We start from the raw sequence: 16,301 nt of genomic DNA on the forward strand, positions 1-16,301 counted from the left end.
TAACCACCGTGCCGTCCCAGGTAACCTCGATGTTAATCGAGGGTTGGATGTCGGGCAGGACAATGGGGATATCGTCCCCACACTCCCTCCGCTCTCCTTCCAAAATGGCGCCCAGAGAATCTTTTCACATCCACTGAGATCTAGGCCTCAAATTTAAATGTTATTTAAACATCACCACACCGGAGCCTTTGGTTCTTCTTTGACTCAGATGTGACCTCCTTGACTTTCTGACTCTGGGCCAAGGGCAACACCCTAACTGAGTCACTGTGTACACGAGGGACAAGTCAAGCCAACCTCAGCAGGATAGGTCGAGGCAACTCTCCAGGGATAGGCTTTAAGAATTAGGGCCTGTCCCCAGATCCATCTGAAATGTTGCCAGTGTTAAGTTTGGAAAGAAAATCTCCCCAGGTACTCAAACTGAGCCGTCTTAATTCCAGAATTATGTCAACCTCACCACTAGCAATGAGAACGGCTGTCTTGACTCAAAGCAGGCAGCCATTTTGGGGAACTTGCCAAGTCCCCAAGTTCCCCCAGTCGCTCGACTTTGGGTGACTGTCAAGGAGAAGGTAGAACTGTTAACTAAATCAGAACTTCCCATCTCCAGCTAGTCAGAGACCAGATGCATGCCCCGTTTCGCCAGCCCTGTCCATAGATTCATAGGATCCCTACGGCGTAGAAGGTGGCCATTCAGCCCATCAAGGCCTGCATCAACCATACCCAGGGCCCTGTTTAAAAAAAAGAGTTTATTTATTAGTCACAAGTAAGCTCACAGTCACACTGCGGTGAAGTTACTGTGAAAAGCCCCGTAACTCCTCGCATTTACCAGGCTAATTCCAACGACACTAAGGGGTAATTTAGCACAGCCAATCCGCCTAACCTGCACATCTTTGGACTGTGGGAGGAAAACCGGAGCACTCGGAGGAATCCCACGCAGACATGGGGAGGATGTACAAAATTCACACAGATGGTGACCCGAGGCTGGAATTGAACCTGGATCCTGGGAGGCAGCAGCACTAACCATTGTGCCAGTGTGCCATCTGGCCCTCTGCTGTACTGTTCCACGTTCAAATACGACAGAAGTAAAGGCTATTTACTCAAGGGGATTTTCACAGTAATGTCATCGCAATGTGAACTTAAGCCTACTTGTGACTGATAAATAAACTTTACGGATGTCATAAGTGGGTTTACATTAACACTGCAATGAAGTTACTGTGAAAATCCTCCAGTGGCCACACTCCTGTTCGGGTACAACTGAGGCAGAATTTAGCACGGCCAAGGCACCCTAACCAGCACGTCTTTCAGACTGTGGGAGGAAGGTGGAGCACCCCGGAGGAAACCCAAGCAGACACGGGGAGAATGTGCAGACTTTGCAGAGACAGTGACCCAAGGCTGGAATCGAACCAGTATCCCTGGTGCTGTGAGGCAGCAGCGCTAACCACTGTGCCCCCCTACATATGGCAACAGTTATCACTTTAATAGCGCTAAGTTGGAACTTTCACACTTCAAATTCTACATCGAAAGTGTAAGGCCTGCAACGCCTTTAATGTTCCTTCGGTTGTAAAGTGCATAGTGATGGGTCTGAGGCCATGAAAGGCGCTACATAAATGCACGTCCCTCCTGTTGTGATCCTCCCGTTGGGACTAAGCTTTGAGGGGTTTGAACGACCTCCTCCAGCTCCTCCGCCTGATGCTGACAGGCAGCAGTGCAATCTAATCTCACACCCCTGCCGTCACTGCGGTTCCTGCTCCCACCACCAGACACTTCCACCCGGTTGCGAGGCATTTATCAAACAACACCACAGCAAGTTCCTACTTTGTGTCAGCGCTCTGCTTCTGACCACTTTCCAGGGTATTGTTCTTGCAATGTAAACTTATCTCTCAGCACCAGCCTCTCAGTCTGCAGTTACAGAGATAACTGGTCACTGCTGCCCTCAACAATAACTATTTCTATCCCATTCTGTGGTGTGGCCTTCTTCTCATGACGTGGAGAGGCCACTGCTATTGTTTCTTTAGCCCTTACAAGGATATTTGTTTTATTTTCGGTTGTTCCCTCGAACCCCAGTTGTCTGCACATGAAGATAAGGACCTCTCTCCCATGTCCACAGCAGGTGACCGCATATGAAGGGTGCCTACATCTACCCTAACTACAATAGCCGCTAGACGTGACTCGGATGTGCTCCGCACGCATCTGAGTGTGTACACGCTCCCGCACACACTGTAACATATACCCAGACACACATGCAGACACAACATGTGTCAGTGCACACATAAGCACACGCATACACAAAGTGGAGTGGGGGGGGTGGGGGGGGAACGCACGGTGGTTAGCACTGCGTACTCACAGCGCCAGGGACCCGGGTTCAATTGCCAGCTTGGGTCACTGTCTGTGCAGAGTCTGCACATTCTCCCCGTGTCTGCGTGGGTTTCCTCCGGGTGCTCCAGTTTCCTCCCACAGTCCGAAAGACGTGCTGGTTAGGGTGCATTGGCCGTGCTAAATTCTCCCATGTGTTACCCGGCAAGGCGCCGGAGTGTGGCGACTAGGGCATTTTCACAATAACTTCATTGCAGTGTTAATGTTTGCTCGTCCATCGTCATCGATGAGGGCGCGACACTATTAGTCATTTCGAGGCTGGTTGCGTTGTGTCTGAAGATGACTGTTTAGGTCAATTCGGGCACGGAATGTGCTGGCCCGTATTGGGCAGACTTGTGTAGACACTGTAGTTGTTGCGCTGGTGGCTCTGGACTTGCGCAGTTCGCGCTTAAGTTGTGCTTCAGCGATACACCTTGCTTCGTGAGCTTGACAGCTCTTGTGTATGAGGCAGCGCCAGGTAGGGCAGTTTTGTGCCAGCATTTCCCAGGTGGTCGTGTCAATGTCAAGTGACTTCAGGGAGGTCTTGAGTGTGTCTTTGAAACATTTCTTCTGCCCTCCATGCAAGGGTCTTCCAGCAGGGAGTTCCCCAAAAAGGAGCTGCTTGGGTATGCGCTTGTCTAACATACGGATGACATGACCTGCCCACTGAGTCTGCGCTCACATCAGCAGTGTGTGGACTGATGGTAGACTTGCTCTAGAGAGAACTTCAGTGTCTGGTACTTTGTCTTGCCATTGGATGGGTAATATTCTGTGAAGACAAGTCATGTGGAAATGATTGAGCTGTCCTGCATGCCTTCGATACACAGTCCACGGTTCACTAGCGTACGGGAGGGTAGTGAGTACTGCGGGGCTGTAGACCTTCAGTTTTGTTGCTGGGCTGATTCCTCGAAGTTCCCATACAGTGGAGCTCAGTCTATTGAAAGCGGAACTTGCCTTTGCTATTCTGCAGTTAACTCCTGTATCAATAGTCAGTGCTTGGGAGAGGGAGCTGCCAAGATAAGTGAACTGGTCCACTGCCTGTAGTTTCTGCCCTTTGATTGTGATTATGGGTTCTGTGTACGGTACATGAGGAGCAGGCTGGTGCATGACTTCAGTCTTTTTAATGTTGATGGTGAGTCCAAAGTTGTCACAAGCCGTGGAAAATTTGTCCATACTGACTTGCATCTCTGGCCTCTGAGCCGGGTGCAGTCATCGGCAAAGAGGAAATCTCTCAGAACAGTCTCCTTCACTTTGGTAACAGCTTGAAGTCTCCTCAGGCTGAAGAACTTCCCATCCACTCTGTACTTGAGGCTGATTCCAGCAACTCTATCCTGGAAGGCATCATTCAGCATGGCAGTAAACATCATGCTGAACAGTGTGGGTGTGAGCACACAGCCCTGTTTGATGCCACTGGTGACTGGGAATGCCTCAGAGGATTCTCCGCCATCCAGTACACTGGCCATCATGGAACTGGCGTACCATCTGAATGAATTTGGGGGGGGCAGCTGAACTTTGACATGATCCTCCACAGGCCTTGTCGGCTTACAGTGTCGAAGGCTTTCGCGAGGTCAACAAAGATTGCGTGGAGCTCGCGATTCTGCTCCTGACACTTCTCCTGAAGTTGGCACGCAGGAAAAATCTTGTCAATAATTCCCGTGATCTTTGCGGAAGCCACACTGTGACTCTGGAAGCAGGCCCAGCTCCAGATGAGTGACCAGACGGTTTAGCAGGACTCTGGCGAGGGTTTTTCCTGGGATGGAGAGCAGCGAGATTCCTCGGTGGTTGTTGCATACTTGCCGATTGCCCTTCCTCTTATAGAGGTGTACGATGGAAGCATCTTAAAGTTCCTGAGGAACGGATCCTTGCTTCCAAAAGGACTGGAACAACTCGGTGAGCTTCTCGATAAGTACAGGACCAGCAGCTTTGTAGATCTCTGCGGGTATGGCATCTGCCCCTGGGGCTTTGCCACTGGATAGCTGGCTGACAGCTTTTGTGACTTCAGCTGCCACTGGTGGGTCATCCATGGCGCTGTTGGTATTGACCTGGGGAATCCTGTCTATTGCCTCATCGTTAATAGATGACGGTCGGTTGAGGACGGCTCCAAAGTGTTCAGCCCATCTCTGCGGGATCTGAGCCCTCTCTGTAATGAGAGTTGTACCATCTGTACTCAGGAGGGGGGAGCACCCGAGGGATTGAGGTCCGTAGAGAGTGTTGAGGGCTTCATAGAACCGTTTCGTTTCTGTCAGCGTATCCCTGTATTTCATCTGCCTTGGCGCTCAGCCAGGCATCCTGCATTTTACGCAGTTTATTCTGGACTGTCCTGTGAGCACTGGTAAAAGTGTAGGGTTTTACCAGAGTTAATGTAAACCTAAATCCGAAGATGTACAAGTTAGGTTGATTGGCCATGCTGAATTTCTCCTTAGTGTCAGGAGGATTAGCAGGGTAAGTGTGTGGGGATAGACTTTGGGTGGGATTACTGTTGGTGCAGGTTCAATGAGCTGAGTAGCCTCCTTCTGCACTGTAGGGATTCTATGATTTTATACTCACCAATGTTCACACACAATCAGACAGAGACACACACACTCTCACACACACACTCTCACACACACACTCACACACACTCACACACACACACTCACACTCACACACACACACTCACACACACACACACACACTCACACACTCACACTCACACACACACATACACTCACACACACACATACACTTACACATACACTCTCATACACACACATACACTCACACACACACACTCACACTCTCACACACACTCACACACACACTCACACTCTCACACACACTCACACACACACATACACTCACACACACTCACACACACACTCACACACACACACTCACACATACACTCACACACACACACTCACACTCTCACACACACACACTCACACACACACACAAACTCTCACACACACTCACACACACACACTCACACACACTCTCACACACACACTCTCACACACACACACTCACACTCTCACACACACTCACACACACTCACACACACTCACACTCTCACACACACTCACACACACACTCACACACACACACTCACACTCACACACACACTCACACACACACACACACTCTCACACACACACTCACACTCTCACACTCACACTGTCTCACACACACACACACTCTCACACACACACTCACACTCTCACACTCACACTGTCACACACACACACACTCTCACACACACACTCACACTCTCACACTCACACACTCTCACACACACACTCACACACTCACACTGTCACACACACACACACACTCTCACACACACACTCACACTCTCACACTCACACTGTCACACACACACACACACACGCTCACACACACTCTCACACTCACACACTCACACTCACACACACACTCACACTCTCACACTCACACTGTCACACACACTCACACTCTCACATTCACACACACACACACACACACACACACACACACACACACACACACACACACACACACACACACACACACACACACACACACACACACACTCTCTCTCTCTCTCTCTCCCAAAATGACTCTGGGCAGGGTGTGTTCGCCTGTAACCCTGTGAATGTTCAGTGGAAATGCCAGTTTATGTGAATCACACACTCCTCTTGGACTTCTGTCAAAGGTACATCGAGAGAACCTGGGAGGAAATTCCCTGTAAACTGAAGTGAACTTTAACCTCACACATCAACTCCGGACGTACACTTCCGCATTGCAAACACAAAAGCAGCACCCGACCACAAAAATAACCTCATTAACCCTTCCCCAGGGGAAGCTGCCAACGCCCCCCCCACACTGAACACATTGAAACACTGACCCAAAGCCACTCACACTTCCCCACCTCCCCCCCAACCCCCTCACTCCCCCTACCACCACCCATCCCCCCCACCAACACCCCCACTCCCACCAACACCCCCACTCCCCCACTCTCCACCTCCCGCCACCTCCGCCCTTCCCACAACCCCCCCCACCATCTCCATCTCCACCCCCCACAATCCCCCCTACCATCTCCACCCCCACCTCCATACACTCCACCCCCACCACCTCCAAACCCCCGCCACTCCCTCCCCACCCACCCCCCCCACCAACAACCCCATTCCTCACTACCCTCCGCCCTCCCCACAACCCCCCCACCATCTCCACCTCCCACCCACCCACCACTCCCTCCCCTCCCACCCGCCCACCACCCACCCCCCCCACCACTCCCTCCCCTCCCACCCATCCACCAACACCTCCACCCCTCACCACCTCCAGCCCCCACCACTCCCTCCCCTCCCACCCCCCCACCACTCCCTCCCCTCCCACCCCTCACCCCCCACCCCCTCACTCTCCCCACCACTACCCACCATTTCCACCCCCATCACCCACGCCCCCACCGACACCCTCACTCCTCACCACCCTCCACTTCCACCCCCCACCATCTCCACCACCCCCTCACCCTCCACCCCCCCACCACCTCCACACCTCCCCACCACTCCCTCTACTCTCACCACCCCCCACCCCCTCACTCCCCCCCCCCCACCCACCACTACCACCCACCATCTCCACCACCCCACTCCCCACCACCCATAAGGGACCAAAGAGCATTCCCACATCTACAGACGATGTTGGCAGGAGGGACGGGGGGTGGTGGGGGTGGGGGGGGGGGGTGGGGGCGCGTCACAAACCGGGGTAAAAGACGGAGGGGTTGGGGCAAGGACAAATCCTTGGCTGAATTAACAGGACAGGGACACCAAGAGAGGTCATTGCTAAGGGGGGAGTGGGGATGAGGCGACGTGGGGTCATTATCAGAGCAGCCATGGTCTTATTGGGTGGCGTGAACAGGCTCGAGGGGCCGAGTGGCCTACTGTATCCTTGTTTGTATGTTCAAATATTCACTGATACCTGGAGTGGTCAACTGATACATTATTTTTTTAATTAGAGATAAGGAGAATGTGAAAACAGAACCAGCGCCAAAGAGAAGACGACTTGTGGGATAGGAGCTACCCGAGGTTTGAACATGGAGGCAAAGGAACGGGTCGGATTTCTGGGCTTGTTTTCCGTTTTGACCCTCTCTGCGGTTCACTGCGCCGAGGAGGGTAAGAAATCCTTCTCTCTCACAGATATTCCCTCTCTTTCCGTCCCCGGAATGTAAGAATGGGGTTGAACTGCTCCAGAAAGACGTGAAACTTGCTTGCCACCGACCACCTCAGTCCCGACTGTCAAAGGTGCCATCGCACACGGAGCGCAGAATTCGGCCCAGACTCCACAGGATGGCCTGCTGGTGATGGGATCTTCTGCTCCCTCCACGTTCCCTGTGGAATGCTCTAAGGGGCAAGGCCCGAGACGACCCTTTAGAAACAAAATGAGGAGGAATTTCTTGGTTTGATTTGATTTATTATTGTCACACGTATTAACAAACAGTGAAAAGTATTGTTTCTTGTGCGCTATACAGACAAAGCATACCCTTCATAGAACATAGAGCACTACAGCACAAACAGGCCCTTCGGCCCACAAGTTGCACCGATCATATCCCTACCTATCAGGCCTTTCTATAACCCTCAATCCCATTAAACCCCATGTACTCATACAGAAGTCTCTTAAAAGACCCCAACGAGTTCGCCTCTACCACCACCGACGGCAGCCGATTCCACTCACTCACCACCCTCCGAGTGAAAAACTTACCCCTGACATCTCCTCTGTACCTGCTCCCCTGCACCTTAAACCTGTGTCCTCTCGTAGCGACCATTTCAGCCCTGGGAAACAGCCTCCGAGTATCATCGAGAAGGAAGGGAGAGAGTGCGGGATGTAGTGGTACTGTAATAGCTCGGGTGTAGAGAAAGATCAACTTAATACGAGGTAGGTCCATTCAAAAGCCTGATGGCAGCAGGGAAGAAGCTGTTCTTGAGTCGGTTGGTACGTGACCTCAGAGTTTTGTATCTTTTTCCCGGAGGAAGAAAGTGGAAGAGAGAATGTCCGGGGTGCGTGGGGTCCTTAATTATGCTGGCTGCTTTTCCAAGGCAGCGGGAAGTGTAGACAGAGTCAATGGAAGGGAGGTTTACGTTTAGCCAGAAGGAGGTGAATCTGTGGAACTCTTTGTCACAGAACAGAATTATGGTTATGGGGAGAAAGCGGGAAAATGGAACTGATCCACTTCAGATCAGCCATGATCTTATTGAATGGCGGGGCAGGCTCGAAGGGCTAGATGGCCTACTCCTGCTCCTATTTCTTATGTTCTTATCTTATGGTCTTATGAATATAGTTAAGCAATTACAGCCAATATATGCACATCTAATTATAATGATTGATGCATTTTGGAGGATTAAATTTAGGTGTGAATTATAGTGTAAATAGCAGAAGCCTTAGGAACATTAACTTACAGAGGGATCTAGGCATACAGGTCCATAGTTCCCTAAAAATGGCAACACAGGTAGCCAAGGTGATTAAGAAAGCATGTGGCATGCTCGCCTTCATCGGCTGGGGCATTGAGTACAAGAGTTGGCAAATCATGTTGCAGCTTTATAAAACTTTAGTTAGGCCTCATTTGGAGTATTGTCTGCAGTTCTGGTCACCACACTACCAGAAGGGTATGGAAGCTTTGGGGAGAGAGCAAAACTGGTTCACCAGGATGCTGCCTGGTCTCGAGGGTATTGGCCGTGAGGAGAGGTTGGATAAACTGGGATTGTTTCCACTGGAAAGACAGAGGCTGAGGGGAGATCCAATAGGGGTCTACGAAATGATGAGAGGCGGAGACAGGGTGGATAGTCAGAGGCTTTTTCCTAGAGTCAATTACAAAGGGGCACAGGCTCAAGGTGAGAGGGCAAAGGTTTAAGAACATCAGAAATAGGAGCAGGAGTAGGCCATCTAGCCCTTCGAGCCTGCCCCGCCATTCAATAAGATCATGGCTGATCTGAAGTTCCACTTTCCAGCTTTCTCCCCATAACCCTTAATCCCCCTGTCTATCAGAAACCTATCCACCCGTGACTTAAATATATTTAGCGAGGTAGCCTCCACCACTTCAACGGGCAGAGAATTCCAGAGATTCACCACCCTTTGAGTGAAGAAGTTCCTCCTCAACTCCACTCTAAACTGCGCCCCCCCTTATTTTGAGGCTGTGCCCCCTAGTTCTACTGTCCTTTCTAAGCAGGAAGAATCTCTCTACCTCTACCCTATCCATCCCCTCCATTATCTTGTAAGTCTCTATAGGATCCCTGTGGGGGAGATGTGCGGGGGAAGGTTTTTCGTGTAGAGAGTGGTGGGTGCCTGGAACGCGCTGCCAGGGGAGGTGGTGGAAGTCGGCACATTAGCAACATTTAAGAGGCATCTGGATGGATATATGAATAGGGAGGGAATATGGAAGGGCAGAAGGTTTTTATTTTAAGTTTAGTTAGGGCATCGTGATCAGCACAGGCTTTCTTAAATTCTTAGAACTTTCTTAGTTCTATTAAAACACACCGACATGGCTACGTCATTTGAATATGACGTCTGCTGTTGTGGCTGTAACCCTGTGGATACCAGAGTTCTCACCACCCTCGCACTCAGATCCTGTGGTCAGCCTGTCTGCGCTGTCCCTCTGTGAGCGTGAGATCATTTTGGCAGCAGCTCGCCCCCGGAAACCCTGCGCCGCGCCCAATTCGCAGGGCAACCCTTAGCCCCCTCCGTCCGTCCGTTCCCTTCCCGGGCCAGCCAGCCGGCCCAGGACGAAGGCGAGAACACCGGATACCGGAATCTGAAACGTGAACGGAAAACGCTGGGAAGACTCGGCAGGTCGGGCGGGGGAGAGACACGGTCGAGAGTTCCGGATGGACTGCACCGGGGGGGGGGGGGGGGGGAACCGCGACTGGGGGGGGGCCGCGTATCAGAGGCGCCATTTTGGAAAGTGACATCATCCGAACCGACACGACCGAGGCGAATGGGGCTGAGAGAACGGCTTGGAGGCTTCACAGGACATCATCTTCCCCTTCAGGAAAAACTCGCTTCACCCCCCCGCACCCCTCCCCCACCCTCCTCACACCCCCCCCCCCCACCCCACTCCCCTCCTCCCATCCTCAGCTTTCCCTATTGGGGGGGAGGGGGGGGGGCAGAGTTTTCCAGTCCCGCCTGCCACGGGAATCATAGCGGGCAGGAGGGAGTGGACCGCGCGTTGACCCCGAGCGGGGTTTTCCAGTTTGCCTTGCACTGCGGAAGGAGGCCACTCGGCCCATCAAGCTCGTGCGGACGATCAGCCCCACCTAGGCAGCCCCGCAGTTCCGAGGGCAGCCAGGGGATGGATAATAAATGCCGCTCTTTGGGGTGAAGGAAGAAGTCTCCTCATCTCCGTCCTAAGTGGTTTACCCCGAATCCTCAGCCTGGTTCTGGCCTCCCCCCACCATCGGGAAGGTCCTCCCTGCATCTATAATAAATAAAGAAAAAACTAAATCATAAATAAATAAACTGATAATACATAAATAATAAACAGAAGTTCGGAAGGGGTTACCAACTTGTCGCTTTTCTGTTTTGATTTTAGTACACGATGTTGCCAGCGGTTTGCAGTGTTACACGGACTACATGTCGGCGATAGATTGCCAATGGACTGAAAGCCGCGAGGCCAGGAAGTACATCCCGATGGATTTATATTACAGCAAGGGGACGGAATCAACCAACAACTTCCAGTGAGTATTGTGATGGCTTCAGCCAGGCTAATGAGGTCAGCTTGCCGGAGTGTAGGAACGGCCTGGTGATGAGCCCTCCAACCTCCTAGTGAACCTGCTCCTGGCGAGACACACCAGTAATAGGCCTCTACCACGGCGACGTTCGTGGCCAGGTGTCCCTGGAGAGGGAGCATGCGGTGTCCACGGGCGCAGTTGATGCCTTCCGCGCCCGATGGGCACCGCAGGGGCTGGGGTGCATTATCGACCCTGATAACCACAAGTTTCCTTTGAGATTTGATTTTGGATCGGGCTGTTCCCCCTCCTTTCGGGGAGCTGCCCCTTCTATTTCGCCCCACAGTTGATGCGAGTGAGTTTCTTATGTTGGTACCTTAAAAGATTTACCTGATGAGTCCTAATTGATGGTTAAATCGGGGAGTTTCATGCTCCCGTTTTAAAGCAGGTGTGTCAGGTTCCCTGCCTGCATTCAGCAGGGGAGCAGCTGGAGAGCTGGCTGTGTACAGATGTGTGGTGTAAATAAAGTAACTTGGTGGCGGGACTTTCTGTTGCACAAGATGGTGCTGTAAAGCTAACCATGCCGCCCCAGCCCCACACGAGGGACTGAATAGAAGGAGGGAATAGCTGGCATGAGACTGGAACTATCCTTCGAATGACCTCATTGGTGCCCCATGGTGAGTGGTACCACTACAATCCTGTTTGTTCCGATGGTGTCCATGGGATGGCGAGCCGGATTGGGTATGTAGCCGGCTAGGGTCTTTAGCCCCCTCTCAGCGCTCCCCGGGTTAGGGTTAGGGTTAGGGTTCATGCAGAGGCCTGAGAGACCCTGATCTTGTCGAGAGGGGCGGAATACGCAAACGAAATGTGGTTCTTATCCTTCCAGGCTGCAGAGGTGCAACGCGAGAGGGTCACCGGGAAATAGTTCCCAATCGGATCTCAGCTGGAACTGCACCATCAAGGATAACAACCACGCGATCGCGTATCAGTATCATTACATCTTCAAACCCGAGAGGCCTGTGAATCTCAGCAAGTCCTTCAGACTTTCGGAAAACAGTAAGTCAGGGTTTGGACACTGTTAAATAGGATTGGGAATCCGGGCTGGAGTTCATTACTATGGAATTGTCAAATCCCCACAGCGCAGACGGAGGCCATTCGGCCCATCGAGCCTGCGTCAACCACAATCCCACCCAGGCCCTATCCCTGTAACGGCACATATTTACCCTGGCCAATCTCCCCACCGATACAAAGGGCCCGATTTCACCACTTTGATTCGAAGTGCCGAACCTGGGCGCAATTCTGTTCCGACTTGGGAACCTGTTCTCAGACGCCACCCCCACCCCGTGCGCACTCAGCCCGAAATAAAAATCGCGGGTCTGAATCGCGCTGAGGTTCAGCGGGCCGAAAGGCCACAGCTCCGATCGGAGTTCTGAACTGCGCACGCGCGGTGAGAAAAACAAATTTGAAAAACGCGCCCCCTATCAAATCGCTCGTGGGCCGGACAAAGCGACCCAGGAGTGAAAAGCGGGAGTGACGCCCTCACCCCCCCGCCCCCCCAATAGATATCGCCCCACTCCCACAACATAACCGTCCCCCTTATCCACCCACCCACCCCTCCGCTACCCAGACCGATTGTGACTGCCACTCCCCCCCACACCGATCGCCCACAGAGTGACAGCGGACCCCTCTGCGCCCCCCCCCACCCCCCACCAGAGAACTCCTCCCTCATTCCCCTTCTCCCCACCAAGGGGCAATTCCTTAGCATGGCCAATCAACCTAACCCACATACCTTTGGACTGTGGGAGGAAACCGGAGCACCCGGAGGCAACCCATGCAGACACGGGGAGAACATGCAGTCTCCGCACAGCCAGTGACCCGAGCCGGGAATCGAACCCGGCTCCCTGAGACAGCAGTGCTAACCACGGTGCCATCTGAAATCTCACTCTCCATCTTGCCTCCAAACCAGCACCACCGCACCCCGCTCCACCATCCGCCCTTCAGGGACCACTGCCACATTCCTCAGACTGTCCCCGAACCAGCTGTACCTCTGTTCTGCCATTCACACATTCCCATCGCTTAATGGACACTTTTAGCACCATTCTCAGCCTTTATTATCCCAATTTACATTTCCTTGGTCCAGTTACACGCCCCCCCCCCCGCCCCCCCCCCACCCCCCGCTCCCCATGTCTGATTTTCTTTGCTTCCAGTTCTGGCGAAGGTTCATCCTGACTCGAAAACGCTGGCTCTATTCTCTCTCCCCGTCAGACTTGCTGGGATTTTCTGCGTTTGAGTTTCAGATTCCAGCATCCGCAGTTTTTCTTGCCTTATAACCTTTTCTTGTTTGCAGTCAAACCACAACCTCCGTCCAATCTCAGCGTCACTGTGACGGAAGAAGGAGACTACTCGCTGTCGTGGCAAACAGTCTACTCCAGGAATTCATCCAATCCCCTCGTTGGAAAGCTGCAGTATGACATTAACTACAAGCGAAGTTGGGAGCCATGGGAGGTAGTGACTGCCTACATTACCCTGCAAACTTTATCAATGAGTAACAGTGCACAGATCCAGTAATCTGGGAGGATCCGGACCATGGGAATACCCCTTTCATTCAATTTGATTGGATTTATTATTGTCACATATATTGGGATGCAGTGAGAAGTATTGTTTCTTGCGCGCTATGCAGACAAAGCATACCGTTCATAGAGTACACGGGGGGGGAAGGAAAGGAGAGGGTGCAGAATATATCTTGCGCATTATATAGACAAAGCATGCTGTTCATAAAGTATGCACGGGAGAAGGAAAGGAGAGGGTGCAGAATATATTTTGCGCATTATGCAGACAAAGCATACCGTTCATAGAGTACGTAGGGGGGGAGGAAAGGAGAGGGTGCAGAGTATATCTTGCATGTTACACAGACAAAACATACCATTCATAGAGTATGCACAGGAGAAGGAAAGGAGAGGGTGCAGAGTATATCTCGCATGTTACACAGACAAAACATACCATTCATAGAGTATGCACAGGAGAAGGAAAGGAGAGGGTGCAGAATATATTTTGCGCATTATGCAGACAAAGCATACCGTTCATAGAGTATGTAGGGGAGAAGGAAAGGAGAGGGTGCAGAACGTAGTGTTACAGCTATAGATAGGTTGTAGAGAAAGATCAACTCAATATCAGGTAGGTCCATTCAAAAGTCTGATGGCAGCAGGGAAGAAGCTGTTCTTGAGTCGCTCGGGACGTGACCACAGACTTTTGCATCTTTTTCCCAACGGAAGAAGGCGGAAGAGAGAATGTCCGGGGTGTGTGGGGGGTCCTTGCTTATGCTGGCTGCTTTTCTGAGGCAGCGGGAAGTGGAGGTGGAGTCAGTGGGCGGGAGGGTGTCTGTGTGGAGTTCGCACATTCTCCCCGTGTCTGCGTGGGTTTCCTCCGGGTGCTCCGGTTTCCCCCCACATTCTGAAAGACGCGCTGGTTAGGTGCTAAATTCTCCCTCGGCGGACCCGCACAGGCGCCGGAGCGTGGCAACTAGGGGATTTTCACAGTAACTTCATTGCAGTGTTAATGTAAGCCTCACTAATCAAAAAATAAACTTTAAACATTAAAAGCCATGGAGAATGACAGAGCGGCAGAATGTTTCTGAGGCTCTTGTTCTCTGTTTTATTGATTTTAAAATCAAAGAAAATGACCCTTTGCAGGGACTTCATGGCAGGCGCTATTAAATTCAGGCTGAAAGTTGACCGTGATGTGTGTCTGATCTGAACAACATTCTTCCTTTGCAGAGTTCACGAACGGAAAGCCTCCAGAATGACAAGTCATCCTTTCTGTTCAGCAAGTCCTCCCTGGCAGCCTCAGATACGTACATCGCACGCGTTCGAACAAAGCCACAAAGCCAAGGTGCTTCCAGAGGTCAGTGGAGCGACTGGAGCTCGGAGCTCCAATGGAAAACCGCTCCAAATGCCGACAGACCTCCGGCAGGTAAATCCCATCGGGAATGTTTGACCAGCGGAGATGGGTGCAGCACCACAGCTTCTGGGAAGGGAATGCCAGCGAGGTACCCAAGGGAGAACGGGATTGAGGGGTGCATTGGTCACGGAATCATAGAATCCCCATGGCGCAGAAGAAGCCATTCGGCCCATCGAGTCTGCACCGACCACCCAGGCCCTATTCCTGTAACCCCACGTATTTACCCCTGATACTAAGCGGCAATTTAGCGTGGACAATCCACCTAACCTGCACATCTTTGGTAACTGGAGCATGAAAGCAGGAATGGACCTGATGGGCTGAATGGCCTATTTCTGTGCTGTAAATTCTTTGATATTCTTCCCTCTGTTCATTTGGTCCATTTCCATTTAATTCCTTTCCATTCAATTGTCCCCTAAGGTGGCAAGGCTGCCCTGGTGAACCTGTGTTGTAGACGGATGGGAACAAACTCATTAAGCAGCGTCTATGGCACTAGTAGCTTCTTGCTCTATCCTTCAGTGTTAACCATCCACTTTTACTGTCCACAGCTGAAGATGAGGTGATGCCTCGAAATTTGCAGTGCACCTACGATGGGATCCAGGAGATTGAGTGTACCTGGGAAGTGACAAAGGAATCCAGTAAATACTTCAAATTCAATCTCTACTATAGAGAGGCCAACAGTTCTGAGTAAGTAATCCAACTGAAATATCCCCTAACCCCAACTTCAATTCCTCATGCACGCAGGAGACCTTTCAGCCCATCTTGGTTCATTCATCCATTTTGCTCCCATTGCAGCTTCCCAATTTTCCTGAACAAAACTCTGGGATATATCCAGGATTTCCCAATCCAGGAGCCATTACCTTGTAAGAACTACCCCCCCCCCCACACTCCAAGCCACACAACTACCTCACTCAGGAATACCCTTCACCGTCGCTGAGTTAAGGCTACGCTGGTTAGCGCTGCTGCCTCGCAGCGTCAGGGACCCAGGTTCGATTCCCAGCTTGGGTCACTGTCTGTGCGGAGTCTGTGCATTCTCCCCATGTCTGTGTGGGTTTCCTCCGGGTGCTCCGGTTTCCTCCCACAGTCTGAAAGACTGTGCTGGTTCAGGTGCATTGGCCGTGCTAAATCTTCCCTCAGTGTAGCCCAACAGGTGCCCAGAGTGTGTGGCGACGAGGGGATTTTCACAGTTACTTCATTGCAGTGTTAATGTAAGCCTACCTGTGACACTGATAAATAAGCTTTAAACTTTAAAACCCTGGAACTCCCTCCCGAACAGCGCTGTGGGTGTACCTATACCTCATGGCTGCAGCGGGTTCAAGAAGGTGGCTC

At 51.8% G+C, this 16,301-nt stretch overlaps 1 protein-coding gene across 1 annotated transcript in view; it reads left to right on the top strand.

The window, feature by feature from the left end:
* Positions 1-16,301, top strand: part of csf2rb (colony stimulating factor 2 receptor subunit beta) — a 40,444-nt gene that overhangs the window by 12,395 nt on the left and 11,748 nt on the right. The window contains exons 2-7 of the mRNA XM_080217528.1: positions 7,319-7,475; positions 10,883-11,027; positions 11,905-12,074; positions 13,366-13,523; positions 14,792-14,987; positions 15,521-15,659. Of these exons, the coding sequence (XP_080073654.1) occupies positions 7,397-7,475; positions 10,883-11,027; positions 11,905-12,074; positions 13,366-13,523; positions 14,792-14,987; positions 15,521-15,659 (887 nt within the window). The 5' untranslated portion in view covers positions 7,319-7,396. The remainder of the gene's footprint in view (positions 1-7,318; positions 7,476-10,882; positions 11,028-11,904; positions 12,075-13,365; positions 13,524-14,791; positions 14,988-15,520; positions 15,660-16,301) is intronic.

The sequence above is a fragment of the Carcharhinus amblyrhynchos genome, chromosome 35 (genome assembly GCF_965287045.1).
Source record: "Carcharhinus amblyrhynchos chromosome 35, sCarAmb.v2.hapA, whole genome shotgun sequence".
NCBI lineage: Eukaryota > Metazoa > Chordata > Chondrichthyes > Carcharhiniformes > Carcharhinidae > Carcharhinus > Carcharhinus amblyrhynchos.